Source organism: Lycorma delicatula, chromosome 7 (assembly GCF_047948215.1).
Source record: "Lycorma delicatula isolate Av1 chromosome 7, ASM4794821v1, whole genome shotgun sequence".
Lineage (NCBI taxonomy): Eukaryota > Metazoa > Arthropoda > Insecta > Hemiptera > Fulgoridae > Lycorma > Lycorma delicatula.
Window position 1 is genome coordinate 52,236,644 of NC_134461.1, and position 17,064 is coordinate 52,253,707.

The 17,064-nt window shown below is 28.4% G+C and overlaps 1 protein-coding gene across 1 annotated transcript in view; it reads right to left on the reverse strand.

Annotated features, from left to right (window-relative positions):
* tweek (transmembrane protein KIAA1109 homolog tweek) overlaps positions 1-17,064 on the reverse strand; it is a 260,309-nt gene that overhangs the window by 145,497 nt on the left and 97,748 nt on the right. The window contains exons 38-44 of the mRNA XM_075370220.1: positions 15,120-15,280; positions 12,199-12,300; positions 10,184-10,337; positions 9,959-10,052; positions 7,315-7,452; positions 3,081-3,261; positions 1,773-1,931 (exon numbers count right to left, since the gene is read on the reverse strand). Coding sequence (XP_075226335.1) covers positions 1,773-1,931; positions 3,081-3,261; positions 7,315-7,452; positions 9,959-10,052; positions 10,184-10,337; positions 12,199-12,300; positions 15,120-15,280 — 989 coding nt within the window. The remainder of the gene's footprint in view (positions 1-1,772; positions 1,932-3,080; positions 3,262-7,314; positions 7,453-9,958; positions 10,053-10,183; positions 10,338-12,198; positions 12,301-15,119; positions 15,281-17,064) is intronic.

Consider the following 17,064-nt stretch of genomic DNA (forward strand, 5'->3'; position numbering starts at 1 on the left):
TTCAAATATTGGTAAAATAATTTAAAATGTAAAATTATAAATAATAAACTCATACCAAATTCAATTTTTTTTATTTTCAACTGTTTCAATAGTAGATTTAGTTTATTAAATAATTTAGTTAGCAAAGAAAAACAAATTTAATATCAATTTAAATATATTCTCAAAAAATTTTAAATAATAAATTTTATTAAATTCAAAACTTTTTTTTTTAATGGACCATCTAAGGATCACGTTGCACAGCTTCACGCTTCTTTCTCCTTTTCCAAAGTTGTTTCATTCTTCTCCTGTGTGTTTCTCTTCTCTCTTTATTCTATTTTCATTTTTCATTTTTAGTTTTCAGCTTTTCTGGAAATTTACACTCATATTTTCTAAATGTGTTTCTATTTTCAATTATTTCTTCTGAGATATTTAATATTTTTAAATCCTGATCTCCTTCTTTACACCATGCAATTTTTATTTTTCTATTTTTAAAGTATGTAAATAACTGCTTAATTACTCTGTTCTAATCCATTCTGTATAGATGTCCATAAATAAGTCTTCTTTTTCTTATTGTAGTTCCTATTACTTCCAAATTTCTTCTGAGCTTTTAAGCCTATATTCTCTATTGATGATTTTAGGGCCGTGAATTTTTAATATTTTCTTCTGTGTTAATTATATTAATTTTTTTTTTAATTTAGCAAACATTCCGCTCTGTCTTCTCCATTTTAAATACGTTTATTTTTGAAAATTTTTTAAACATTCCACTCCGTATAGGATTTTTGGTTAAATGACTGTTCTGTAATGTCTAATTTTTGCATTTTTTGAAAGCGATTTTTTGTTATATAAGTTTTTTGTTAAATAAACTACTACTCTACTTCTCCCAGATATTTAAATTTATTTGTTCTTTTAATCATTTTATTTTCTGATCTTTAGATTATTTTGTTTCTATTACTTTTACTGTTGAAAAACCATTCTGTGTTTTTTAAAGGAGATTTGTAAACCTATTTATTTTACTCACACATTTTTCTAATTTTTGGATTTTTATTCTTGCTTCTTCTTCATTTTTAGCCAAAATTACTAAATCATCTGCAAACCCAAGGAACTGTTTTTTTTTTTTTTTTTATTGAAAACATTTTAAAAATTAAGATTTTTAAATCTTAGAAGTTTTAAATCTTTCGCAATTTATTAAGAAGTTGAAACATAATCAGTTTTTAAAACATGGTATAAAATGTAAACTAAAATTCAATTATTATTTATTTTATGAAATTTAACATAAAATTTCAATTATTTCTATAAATTAAGTTTTTTTAATTTTATTTACTCCAATCACAGTTTTCTCATAATTTTTCATATTTTTTCTAGGCAACAGTTCACTTTTTATCTGTTTTGATAAAAATTTGCTTACCAAAAAGTGTATTTTTAAATAACAAACAACTCAGCCTCAAGGCTTATTTTCATGCATTAAAATCATTAAAAAACAAATTTATTATATATTTTAAAAGTTTTATCTTAAGTTTTTATTTTGGTGTTTGAAGGGTTTCACTTAGTAAATTCAAAAAAATATATAAAACTTGATATACTCGTATTTTTCTTGGAAAAGACCAATTTTCAGAAAAAATATATATTTCAAGATAAAATTTTCTAAAGCATCACCACAATGCTTCTATTCTTTTGAAACACAGCTGTAAAACTACTCTTCAAGTTATACTAAAGTAAATAACTGTAAAAAAAAACATTAAAATTTTTCTGAAAGTTCAAGAAGTTTTAAATGCTACAAAAATTGTACAACAAACCTGTCTAAGAGTAGAAAGGTGAGGAAGATCAGCTTCTTTTAAATTTTCTTCGACGTTGGTAGTATTTTGCAAAAGATATTTCTGTAATACACAACACAGTTGACATGATGGATCTTCTTGTAGAGCTTTTGACAGTGGGGTAAACCTTCCATAACGACTCTGAAAAACATTACAAATCACCAAAAAATTATTTTAGTTATTAAATTAATAACATTATTTATTTTCATCTAAATAAACATTTAAGTCTTTTTTCTAACTAGAAATAATTCTGTATCCAAAACAATCATTACTCAATGAAAAATACCATGAACAGAAAAAATGGAAAATCACAAAACAGAGTAAACATCTTACTTTTCATCTGTTTCTAATAAAAGTTGAAGAAAATTCAATTTTTCAGATGGAATAATATTTTTGGTTATTGTTTTAAGGATAAATCCTGATCAATGTAATTTATTTAATATTTACAATCTGTAACATTTAATTACCAATGTGTAAATAATATAATGATGTTTAAATAAAAAATGACTTATTTGTTTAAAGTAAACCATAAAAATAAATAGTTTTTTCCTTATAATCTTATGAATTCCAGGAAGATTCATTAAATATTTCAAAATAACTGAAATAGGAAAAATATAAAAATTATAAATATCTTCTAGGTAGAATAAAAATAAAATTTTTGATACATACATCTACCTTTTCAGTAATATTAGTTAGGTGTGTAAGAAGATAATATAATTTAATAAAAAAAAAAAAATTATTTAAAAAAGATACCACTGAAATAATCTAAAAAACTGACATGTTTTGTTCACACAATTGTTGTACTAAATGCAAGTTGTTACAGAATGCCTTCTCTATTCTTTTAAAGAGAGCAATACAGTTTTTTCTTTGATCTTACAGTAATAGATCCATTAATTTTACAAATTATTTCAACATGTAAATATCATTTCAAATGAAAATAAAGCAAATAAATACATAAACATGCACAGTACAGATTAAAAAACCGGCTGTGATCAGTGATCAGTGATCTTTTAATCTTCATCTCCTAGTTAAAATAACTAGTGTGACGGCAAAAAGCGGATATTACTTAGAAGCTTTTAATATTAGTAACATATAGAAGTGAAATGGGTTATAAGCTAAAAAGATAATGATAATTAGGAAAACATAATAATAGAACAAAAAACTAATATGATCAGCTCAATACAACTAAAGACAAAAAACCTTTCATATCAGCTCAATTGGCTTTAACAGTGAAAGGATTAACAATTAAAGACAATTTTTTTTAATTTCAATAAGCTAAAAATTAATGACCTTAGTTGGCATGTGTATACTTTGTACATCAAGAGCTTCAGCCATAAGACAAGTCACAATTGCAGTACATCTACGATATCTACCACGAAGCATATGCACAACTCTAATAGCAAAACGATTGCTTGGATTCATCCATGCATTGATTGCAGGTGATGCTGTACTTAACAAATTCCAGTCCAACCTGTAAAATACATCAAAAAATAATAAATGAATCAGTGCTTTAAGAAAGGGCTCAATGATCCAAATGAACATTTTTCAGGAGAGGGAAAACTAATTATTTTCAAAAAACAAATTTTTTTATGTTATGGTATCTTTATATTCTGTTTAAAGAACTTAAGCTGGCAACAGCTTAAAATCTTTGTATTATGAAGTACTTTGTAATACAAATAAATCTGAAATCATGGAATTGAGCAGTTTCAAAAATTACATTGTTGGAAACTGAGAAAATTTTTCACGTTAAGGTTAAAAATAAATTACAATACCAATTTAAAATGAAAGCAAAAATTATAGTTTTATTAAATATATGATTCAATATACAAAATAAATAACAAACGAGCAAAATGTCAACAAATCATTATTATAGTTCATCAATAGCTTCTGCACATGTTGACCAGTTCAAAATTTCTTCATAGAAATGTCTGTGTTCTGGAATGTATGCAACACATGAGTTTTTTCAGATTTTTTATCTTTTTGTTACTTAAGGCACTTTGTCAATATATGTTTTAAAAGTTGGAAGCTGAATTAAATTTGCTCAGCCTGGTTTTCTTAGATCAAATATGCAGTTAGAGAAACCACCAATAAATTTTGAGGTGGATACTTGTCCACGGGCCTTCGAAGAGTATTCAAATTGATTAAAAAACAATGAAACAGAATTCATTGGTCGCGTGGTCTGTTAATAGTTTCAGTCATTACAGCAGTCTTATAGAAGTTAGCCCACATTTAACAACATCCACAATGTCATAACTATCTACCATTCCCACAGTAAATCTGTTACTTTCAGCAGCTGCTAAAACGATTGAAATATACTCGTTTACATAATATCCTATCCTGCTTGTGGATGAACCTTTAAAAAAGACATACAGCTTCAAACTTACCAGTTTCAACTAATGTTGCACAAACTCTTTATTAGAGAATGATTCTGATTTTATACAATGCATACATCGGAATAAAAGTGAAATTCTTTTATATTATCAGATACATGAATTTTAATATGATGTAAAATAAAAGGGTATACATCACTGGCGCCCTTTTTTACTATGCCTTCATGGTATACATACGTAATGGACTCTAGAATCAAGATTATGAATACTGAAAATATTAACCCTCAGCTGTCTCAAATAAAACACATCTTGTGCAAGTATCCATGGGAAAGGTAAATTTTGCATAAAATCAGAGAGTACATTTCTGTTTTTCTGGCTCATCTTTTTACTGTGCTGCATGTTAGTAAAAAATTTATTTCTTGGCTCTTTCCTTATGAACCATTAGCTTAGGAGCAGCCAATTCTTAGGTTTCTCATTTAATGTTGGCCTTCATATTTTAACTAAGAATTGTATGCATATTACACATGTATCTATTAAACATTGCCCAAAAGTTAAATCAGAATTGCTATGAAAGTAATTCATGTAGTACTTATATTTAATCTTTATAGTGGTTAATGAAAATAATTTTTCATAAAACATGTTAAATAAAACGAATAACAAAAATGGGTACTTGTGCATTAACCGGCACCCATATTTTTTTATGTATGCAGCTGTTAACAGCAGTAATTACTGACTTTATTATTTAAATAATCAAAACATTACTATTAATTAGTCGAGGTTAGCAAGTGAAGTGAGTGTTAGATTATGTGGATTCCATGTACTGATGAATTGTACGTATTGTTACCACATATATACCTAATTTAATATCCACAGGCAAACACAATGGCAACTCAGATGCGAGCTGGCGCACAGTATATGGACGTGCTGATACAAGCATCACTACTGCCGCGCAGTTCTCCCAACATAGGGGTGCTGCAGCCCCACCACTTTCAAGCTCCAATAAAAGAGCGTACATGAGAGTGAATTTGCAATTCATCGTCGACCACCACCTGGAGAATACCAAGAAGAAGATGGAAGAAGACAGAAGTTCCCCAGCTGACTCAATGTGGGACCTCATGGCAGATGCCAACATCCCTGCCGGAACAGCAGGCCTGGCTGGCCCACCAAGGGAGTCGCTGGACATGGACGCTACCTTCCTGCTCCAGCTCTAGCTAATCAGGCTTCAATCACCCAGGCTGGCGAACTCAGCAGCAGGAGTCAGTCCAACGTGGGATCGCTTGAGGAGAACCGGCTTGACCATGCCGGCAAAGGATGACCGATGCTGACTTGATACTGCAGGGCTCGGGGGGCCACCACTGCCATACTGAAGTGGGGACCCAACTGCCACTGAGGAAAAGCTCGGTCAGACTTCAATGGATGAGCCGCAACTCCCCAGCTTCCATACCCAACAGCTCTTCTAGAGCTAACACAAAAAACGGCCCTTTTCAGGGCCACCACAAGGTTATGAATTACAAACCGTCAAAGCCATTTGACGACAACAGCCCTTCTCAGAGTTACCATAAGGTTAGCAATTACAATGAGCTGTCGAAGCCAATCGACAACAAAATTACCCTTCTCAGGGCTACCATGATGTTAGTAAGTGCCACATGCCATTGAAGTCATTCGGCGACAGTACATAAACATAACCTACACTTGCTTCGCTTGCTAACCTCGTCCATTTAACGTTAAATATACAAATTATAGATGTTATTTTCCAACATTGGAGGCAATAAATCAAATTCATTGGTAACTATGCATAATTACCAGATTAATCAAATTTACCGTAATATATATATATATATATATATAACAGCACGCACAATGAAAATAATGCATAATAATAATATAAAAAATAATAATATATAACTATAAATGTAAAATAATAGCTTTATACATGTATATTAACTGTATATGTAAAAGAAAATATGCATTCCAATTAATGCACAAGTACCCAAAAATGTTTAAAGAAATTTTATCAATTTATAACTACAGTGTGAGTAACTTCTCATAACAGAATCTACTAACCCATTCAATGCTACAGGGGTTACAGGGACATCATGAAACATTTTATACAAGACTAAAATTCTATGTTTTTATCTTGTAACATCTAGGCCAAATGTTGAACTTGTTATATTTATTCAAAATGTAAGCCTACATTTAGTTTTGACTATACATAGTAAAAAAGATTTGGCAAATACTGCAAACATGTTTTTTTATATATATTTCACAGTTCATCAAATTCTTTATAACTTAGCAATATCTAATTTATCACAGATATTTTTTGGCATATTTGATTCAATTAATAAAAATGGAATCAAACTTAAAAATAATAAAAAATTGGAATAATAAAGATAGATATCACAATGAATTGGAAATGTTACTCACTATGTGCATTTACATTTAAACAAAAATATTATTAAAAAAGATTTGATTCAATTTAAAAATTATTACTTTAAAATGGCTGCTGCCATCTAAAACAATAAAAAAATCAATTATATTGAATATAAAAACAGTTTTAATTTGTCTTTGAAAAAGTAAAGCGTTCTCTTTTAAACTCTTTACATTATTTGTTTGATTTAAGTTTTATCTACAGAAAATACATTAAGGTAATTTTCTACTGTAGCAACTTTATAATGGTATGTTTTACATTTATTTTGATTAAAGTGAAAATAAGCTGATGACAAACTGGACAGACATTTTTTTTCAGTGATGATGTGTTAAATATTTTTTTTAATTTATACATATACAGACACTTAACACCTAAACTTAAAAGCATATGAAACCATGGCTAGATTGTCTTGCTTGTGCAACACACAATCTCTCTCACAGATTTACAAAAAGAAAAAAATTACAAGTTTCCTCAAATATAACATATGAACATAATGCTAATTAATTTTAATTTGGGAAACTGTTATAATAAACACAGATTATATTCATTTACCACATATTTCTTAAACTTGTTATTTTTGTAGTTTTCATCATTTTAAAGTTTTCAGAAAGCTCTGACAGTAATAGCAAAATTTTAACAATAAGTACAGATAATGAACACAAAAAATATTAAATAGTAAACATTGAAATGTAAAGTAATAAGGCTGTACTATTTTACAATTTCTCGTAAAAAAAAAAAAAAAAACACAAAATAATAATATAATTACCTAGTATAATCAATTTTTCTGGTAATGGGTGCACGAGGTGGTGCAGCAAAATTAAACCATACCTGCTGGACTTGAATAACACATGATGAAGCATTACCATCTTTTCCTTTAACAACTACAGCATTAGTTCCTGGATTACTGTGTTATTAAAAAAAAATTTCAAGTTATTAAAAAAAAAGACAACGCCCATTATTATCAATGAATAGTAAAAAAAAAACTATCTGCTTGCATACAATGCATCCAATGTAAGACCCCATACAAAAATATGGATCTAATTTTTTGTTTACAATAAAAAAATTGTTTTTAAATACTATATTTAAAGAAAAATATATTGATTGATAGCACTTGCATATAGCTATACAAAAGTTGAAATTTGAAACACATAGAAATGCATACATAATCTTTACTTATGTCAAGGCTACTGATACGCAATATTTCTTTAAGATCTTCACTACAAGATTATTTGGAATAGGGCACCATGCAGCCAAAATTCACTCATATTAAAAAGAGACTAAATGAGGCTTCTTCAGTCTTCCACTAAGACTGAAGAAGACATTCTTTTCATTGACTATAGCCACCATCTACTCCAAATAAATGTTTTAAATGAGCCTTGAAAGGCCAATTATAATAAACATCAAATGAATAAAGATGTCATCCCATCAGGATTAAAAACTTGCTTTGTTTTAACTTCTCAAAACATTTTCTTCACATCATTTGTTGTATGTCTGTAGAAACAGTCCATCACTAACACATTCTTCAATTTTAAAAAAGTACCATAATGACACTCCCAATCACACTTTACACTATCTAATACTGGAGCTTTTTCATCTTTTTTTTTTCTAGGGACCAAACAATTACTCCTGCTTACCCTTTAGAAGGTTTTTTTTTTTTTTAAATAAAATAAATGGCAGAAGTTTTTCATATTTATAAATATATTACCTACAACAACAAATGTGTATATAATTAGCCTTATCCCCAACCGCATTAAATCTGCTAGTATAATATAAACAAAGGTTTGATTAGAATCTCCTTTTCATCGCATTAAAAAATTATTTTCTTTTTGTAATTGAATTGAATGTCTCTGAAAGACCAATAATTTTTTGTCATAGCATCCAACAAATGTTGAGAAATAGACATATGTTTTCTTAAAAATGGTCTGTGCCTTTTCATAAGATGACATAGCCATCTTCAATTTGCTTTAAAATTGTCAGCCAGTACATGAAGTTCCTTCACTATTAGTGTGCCCTTTAATTGACCAATCACTTTTGATAAAGCAAACCCTTGTTGATATCTGTCTTAAACACAAGAGGGCAGTTGCTCTTCTACTGGTAGAAACTTTTGTATTCCGCTGTGAAATGCTGTTCTATTTTTATTTCTACTTTTAAGCTTCTTTTTTTTCTTTCTCCAGTCTGTTATACATGAATCAAGAAATCTTACAGCCAACTGACAATTAACAACAATTTCCTCACCTTCATGAATAACTGTTTATTTTCAATAGCTCATTTTTACTAACTCTAAAAACATAACTGAACACACATTTAAACTTTAGTTGACTAAAATGAAATGAATGCTGTGTGCTGAAACAACAAATACAGGAAACAAAGAATAAATTATAGACAATGTTATCTACAGGATAATTTCTGATTTTTAAAACAAAAAGCTGCCTGCAGGTCTAGATGGTTTGTTTATACAAACCGTATACTATACTACAGGAGTATAGGATTTCATTTATATCATGGTTTTCATTTTAGGTTTCCATCTATCATGCGTACCAATAAATTTCATAATGGTTTTTAAGAAGATACTTATCGTCACAAGCAAATATATTTATAGTACAAAAATAAAGAGTTGTATATCTACACTTTAAAAGGAAAACAAGTCCTGCTTTTATCAGAGAGGCACTTTAGACACTAGCTGGCGTAAAGTTCATAGTATAGGAAAAAAACAAGAACACTGAAAAGCTCCATTAATAATAAATAATAATGTAGATTGAGCCATAGTAGTGGCTGGCATACACATCATTCCCATAACATTTACACAACAAAAAGGAAAGGATAATAAAAGGGAGATGGTAGCAGGAAGGGATGAATGACCCAAAGAAGGACCTGCCTCTGGAGGAATAATCAACACTGTTTATCATCTTGCTCAGAACCAATAAAATAAAAATAAGTAAACCACTATGCATTATCTTTGTCGTTTACAAGTGACTTAATGGATCAGCTTTCATGAACCAATTTTTATACTTAAGTTGAAAATCTTATAAGTCATCCATCACTGTTTACTTCATGTTCATAAATTCTTAATAAAAATACAATATGTTTACTATAAATAGATATAACCATTCAATGTTTTTCAGTTAGGGCACCACCTACCTTCAGGAACCCATGTTTTTATTTGCACTACCAGCTATTACTGGAATAAATATGTATTCTTGTTAATTCATAACATATGGAACATTACATGAAGGTGATAGAACAATGAACATTGCCCTAAAAAAAATGCAAGGTATAAGCTACTTATTTTTTTTTTAAAGATTGGTATCCTGATATGATTAGACTTCCCATGCATTAAAAATAGATAAAAAGACTGCTCCAACTAGCAACTAAATACAGATATAAATACTTAATATAAAACAATATAACACCTGTTATTAGCATCTGCTGTTCCTTCCTGAGTATTGATACTACTGTTTTCAGGCTGATTATTTGAAGTATTTGAAGCAACTGGTGCATTTCCACCTAAAACAATTGTATTAATTTCAAACTTATAAAAATTACTAAAACACAAAATTTCTCACAAATTCAATACATTCAAAATATTATAAGCAATGCGCATTAAATTAGTTAGATAATATATATATAACACTTACTACTTGATTGCTGAGTATGTTCATTAACAACTACAACATTTTCAAATTCTTCTTTAGAACGAACAGAATCTGTATAATTTGTTTCATTTTCAGCACCCTGAGGTTTCACACTATCTCCTTCATTCTCCTTATCAAATTTAGATCTCTTAACAACCTGAAAATAAATCTTCTTGTAAGAAACATAAAATAATAAATAAAAACATGAAAAAAATTATATTCCCACTGTAGAATTTATGCCATAATTATTTTATCATTATTAATTATTATTATGCTTAAGTTTTCTCCAATCAAATAAACAACATAACTTTTCAATATAAAGTAATCTTTCTTTTCACATTTCAATATTTTATTATCCTTCTTTGAAAAAAGAAGCTAATTATACAACTGTATATGTATTATATGAAATATAAACCACAAAAACACAGTTATTTAGATAAGTCACAGATAAATTATTTAAATAAACAGTTATTTAGATAATCTACCTTATTTAGATAAATTAGACTTAGCATATTAATTCCAATAATCAATTTTCACAAGATCTTCAGTTGGTATTGAATTTATAATTGTATTAACATATTTATTTTATAATTTGTTGAAACTGTATTCTATTTTTAAAATTTTGAAATTTATTATGAACGTATATGCAAATTCTGCTGTCCAGTACTGGAATGATGTAATATTTAAAACATAGTATTTTAAAGTTAATTTTAACACAAAATGGTAAGTTATGATATCACTAACATGAACCCTAATTTACCAATTGACAAAACAGTAGAAATAATAAAAAATAGATTAAATGAAATTTCAGAATACACCAATGCATTAATCACTATTATAATAATTTTTTTTTCAAGATTATTTTCAGTATAAAAATAACTGTTATTCAAAAACAGAAGACTTACGAATGGGATTATCTATAGCTGCTATTATGTCTGAAATATTTATTCAAGATTTTGAAAATAAAATAGTTCATGGCACATTAAATGCACACCAAATATTATTATGGATAACTTATATAGATGTTATTTTGGTCATATATAACCCAACTATAAATAACAAACATTTGATCACTTTAATTAAACTTAACAATTACAATAAGAATTTAGAATTTAAATACAAAATAGAAAATAACAAAAAAAATACATTTTTTAGATATTGAAATTAAAATAAGCATAAATAATTTAATAGAAACTTAAGTTTATAGAAAGCCCACAACAAATATTATACTAGAAAAAAGGTGGGCCTATGGCTCGCCACGAAAATTTACATAATTTATGTTTCATTACACTTGATTTTTTAAGTGTTTTTGCCAACTGTAACTAAAAACTATTCATGAATTTAGCGTACCAAGAATAACAAAGACTTTTATAATGAAAAGCTTCAAAATCCTGAACATTTTTAGCTGTTTCTCGAGTTGTGATTTTTTAACACAGCTCTAACCCCTATGCCGGCCTTCATGGCACGAGTGGTAGCATTTTTGCCTTTCATCTGGAGGTCACAGGATCGAATTCCAGTCAGGCATGGCATTTACACAGGCTTCTTGTCATTCATCTCGTCCTCTGAAGTAATACCTAACGATGGTCCCAGAGGTAAAAAAATCTCTAACCCCCATGTTTTCCATTTTTATCCCCAAAACACAAATTTAATTTTAGAAAACTAACTGTTTGAACGAATGAATCGTTTGAGAAGAATAAATCATTTGGACGAATGAATTGTTCGAAAAATATAAATCGTTTGAATGAATGAATTGTTCATGTGCTGCTTGAGACAGTGTTGCTAACTGCATTCTAATGATCAGAGAAAGATGTTAATGATAAGAATTTCTTAAATCTTCTCCATCTTAATAAACAACAACCACAGAAACACACAAATATCTCCATCCAGAAATGTTAAAATAACTAAATTCTCTTTGTAAATATCACAGAAAATTAAAAAAAAAAAAAAACTATGAAATATATAAAACCATCAGTTGTTATAAAATGAAACAAAACAAAAATAAATATTTTTCTATTTACCTTAAATGATACTCCTTCCAATCCACACTCAAACATGATAAAACCCATTTTTTCTTCTGATAAACCGACCAGAGGTGTGTCTTCACTATATGAACAAAGTACCTAAAAAATAAATTAAAATTTAAGAAAAAATATTTTTAAGTTCTATAAAACAAATTTTATTTTAATAAAACTCACATCCCAGTAGACAAAATTCACTTTATTAACCAGATTGTTAACTTTATTAATGATTTATGACTGTTTTCCTGCCTCTGGTTCCATGGTTTCACAATGAGTCTGCAATTTTCCCTTTAATTGATATTCAAATGCTGTAGCTAATAAATTATTTTATGCCTATGCAATGGGTGTGTTCATTTACTAGCTGACTATACTATACCTTCTTAAGTACCAAGATCTGCCTCACAGGAAATATAATCTCTGAGCTGGGATTGGAAAGTATGCCCAACCTAAGTGGTCACTGTAGGTTATTTCCTCATGTACAGCTAAAAGGATCTACAACTGATGCAGATTTTTTCTAGGTAGTGGTTTACATCATACCACTAATTTCTCCATCTAGATAGGTTCACTATATATTCTGGTTGAGGTAGGTCTTGAGGTCAACTGGTGTTAGATCTTCTGGCAGGTATCGGAAATGATCCTTTTTTGACCCCGAGGCTAAGTATAATATTTGTTTACTTTTGTTTGATCAGATACTTTGCTTGATGGTTCCTGTAAAGTTTTTGACCTGTTCTGTGTATAAAAGGTTTTGGTAGCAAGCAAAGCTGCCTTATAATATAAAGACCAATGTAAAAAGACAATCCATCTGTCATGCTAAAATGCAATTGACCAAGTATGAATTTTACATAAAGAGTAATTCTTCTAGACACCTTTACTTCAGTTGCAGTAAAGGTGATAATATTTCTTGTTTAAGGGTTTCTTAGTCAACTCAACCTGATGATGATAATTCAGATATTCTATTAATGATGTTTGTTCAGATATTTTATTACAGGATCATTCAGCTACTTGTGGTTCAGGAAAAAATCTAGGCTAAAGGTTTGGATGCTGAATCTTGTCCAGATAAGTTAGTCATGAACCATTTAAATTTAATTAATGACCATTATTAAAAATGATAAAAATAAACTTCTTGACAAAGTCTCAAGTTGCTGAGATTTTTTATTTAAAATATTAGAACAGACAACTGGCAATCAGCTTAAGTCTTACCAACAGCCTAAGCTTTATTTATCATCAGGTTTAGCCCTACTGCTATTGAAAATGATATTGAAAAGATTACTTTTAAATTTACTTCAGTTAAAGATTTGGAATTAAGTTTCTACTAATAAACCAGATTATATTTCATTTCATGTTAAGGTGGTTGAATGTAAATTTACAGCTTCTTGAATGGTATGGCCTTCTGAGTGCATTTTTTCATTATATGGTTCTTAGAGACCTAACTAGTTGCTTTACTGTGAAAATAATGTCAAAACACACAAGGTTTAATTATCATCACTATTACAGGGCACTTCTACTCCAAGTAATTAATGCCTTGTAAATTCCTCTGCTTAACATATCAGAATATCAAAGGAGTTCATGCTAAATCTGATGAATTCTATATTTCTGTAGTACATAATCTATCATCAATACTGTCGCAGTCTTCCTTCAACAACAGTTCTGTGTGTTTTTTCCTAATAACTTGGTGGTGTACAAAGCTGATAGTCAGATTGATATTTCTGGTAAAAAATTGATAGAAATTCTCTGAGGTTACTGTTCCGTCCTCTATTCAGAGAGTCTGTGCAAGTGATTTAGAATAAGCACCTGAGTGTGTCTGAACTTAAGTAAAAATGAAAAATGGATATAATTATTAATCTATAATCAATATTTTAGACCCGATACCATTCTGGCATTACTTGAGTCCTATTTTAATCAAGTACCTAACCAGACTGAGATTAACATATGCTAGTTATTGATTGGAAATTTAACATACTAAATGCTCATTGCTATGCCAAAAAGAAAACTAAATTTTGTTCAGTTTCATGAATAATCTTAAGATAATTTAGTTTAATTACTAACTTCCTAAAGGTGGTAAAAATATTCTTGATTTTGAGTTTTCCCGCACTGAGATTGCTTTTGCCCCAAATACTAATTATCTGCGTCTCTGATGTACCTTATAATCCCCGGTGTGATATACATTATCAAAGGTTTTCAGAGTTAAAGGGACAAGCAAGCTGCTTTTAAAGAAGAATAACATTACCTGAGCTAAAGCTGAAGTGGCTAATCTAAAATGTAGACTACATTTTTTTAATATATAAGTACTTTTTAAATGAAAACTGCTGAGCAAGATCAATGAAATAAGATAAAAAAATAATTACTCATGCAGCTGAATTATATGAGGAATTTGGAATATATTTTCAATTTCTATTTCAAAAGAATAATCCCATACACTGCCAATTGTGATGAAGAGTATATAAAATGAATGTTATTGCTTGCATGACATTTCAGAAGAAGAGGAATTAAAAGTCATCAAGTCTCTAAGATCTAGAGGTGCAGTTGATGTTCTTATCACTGAAGTTTTGGGTTTTTAAGATTTACTAATCTCAATGAAATCTTGTCTTTTATAGATGTTGAGTCTAAATGTTTGAAACAAGCTGATGTTTATTTAGACTTTCATAAGGTCTTTGATAAGGTACTTCATGACTTTAGTGTAAACTTTATTTTTCTTAAACTTTATTTTACTTTAGTTTTTGTAAACTAAAACTTGCTTGATTTGATACTAATCCATACACGTTAGTATGTAATAATTTAAATGTGTACATTTCAAATAAGATCCCAGGATTAGTAAAGTAAAAAGTTAAAATTTACAAAATATACAAGAATAATTAAATTTTTGAAGTTATCATCTACAAAATATAGATTATAGAATATATACATGTAACTGTTTTCATTACCTTATCTTCACTGTCATTATTACGTGATTGTGGAGGTGTACTAACATGTGAACAAGTTGTAAACATAACACGAGAACAATGACTAGGGATTGCAGTAATGACAGCATCTTTTAAAATTGAACATTCATTTCGTAAACGTCTAAGCTGTCCATGAACTTTATCTAAAAATAAAAAAATACCATTATAAATTATATAATCACAAGCACAAAAAATATATTCTTAAAATATGAAAAGTTTTATATTGATGTCAATCGTGATTGATTGTGAATTTTCTTCTATCATACCTCTCTATCCAACCCTAGTAGGAAGTGTTGCAGTTGCCATTTGAAAAGGGAAAGCTAAATGAAAAATTATTACACACCTGTCAATCTCTTTGATAACAAGAAAAGTTACTGCAAAATTGTATAAAAATTTAATAATGTGTTTGGCCATAAATGCATTACCAACCAACAATAATGCACAGCAAAAGGTTAAATAAAAATATAACTTTTACATTATTTGGTAAACAAATATAGGTTAATTTGGTTTTTCAGCAGCTGTAGATGTTACTGAATACATCATATTGTTAACATGCATCTTTTACTATAGTTAACATGCATTTTTTTCAACAAACAACCGAAAAACAAATGTAAAATTTAATTTTACTTTACAATATTACAATATTTACAATATTTACGATATTACAATACAAACATATAAAAAAATATACTTAAAATTTTCTCAAGTAATGGTATACAAAGATAATAAGAGACAATGCATGTAGGGAGCAAAAGGAGCTATCCTGAAGTAAAAGCAAATATGAATGCACAAAATCCATTATTTGATAAATTTAAATAGAAAAATAAATGTAGTTATAAGCAAAACACAGCAGCAAAAATTAAAATTAAGTAAAAAATTTGATTACTCATATCGTTCAAACAAGAAAATAAATTTTCTAAAATAATTTTAGAAGCATTAAATTAAAAAAATATATATTTACAATAAATCTTAACAAAGATAATTTAACTTGTGTACATACTAAAAAATCACAAAATAATCTTGGGAATGTAGAGAGTACCTAAATTTAAGGTAAAAACAATGGACAAACATGAAATCTGTAACTTAATTTTTTTAAGCAATAACTCTAAGGTTATAAATATCAAACAGAGTATATCAAATATCAGCAAATTACTACTTATGTAAGTACAAGATCTTAACAAAAGATCTGTTTAATTTAATAACAATAGGAAGAAGACCCTCAGGAAAATCAAGAAAAAGACTGTGTAAAGGAAAACCTGAAAAAGAGAACAAAAGTTCTTCTCTTCTTTTTGCTTTTGATTAAGAATGATGAAGAAATTGAGTAAAGTAGAAGCCCGTGATCTGCAACCTGACCCATTAACAACTGCATAATGGGTGATGATAATGATGACTAGTAGATCTAGCTGGATGTGCAGCAAGAAATTCCAGTTTCCCATAAATTTCTGAAATAATAGTTTTTTAATGGATTCATTTAATAGGTGTTTAACTGAAAACATTTTTAAATTTTTGTAGTAACATTATTTAAAATATTAAATAGGTTGGGAATGGCTTATCTGGAAAAAATTAATTTACTACTCAGGCTTTAAGTTAATGTTCTCTAATTCATCTTCAATGATAAACTTAGCAGTCTGATTTAATTTTAAAGCAGATGATCTCATTACTGTAAAATCCCAAAATATAAAAACAATTTTTAAATACTCGTACTTGTTTATTATTTTGTACTCTTTATCAGATTAGAAATGTTACACATTTTTAAAAATAATCCTTGTTCTACCTTTACTGTATTTTATTTTATTAATTGGTATGAATTATTGTAAAATTTATTTATTTAAAAACTAGCAAGATTAATATGAAATTATTTTTTTTCATTTTCTAATTTAATTAGAATATTTATAATTTATTAGGATTCTAAGAAGTTATGGTATTT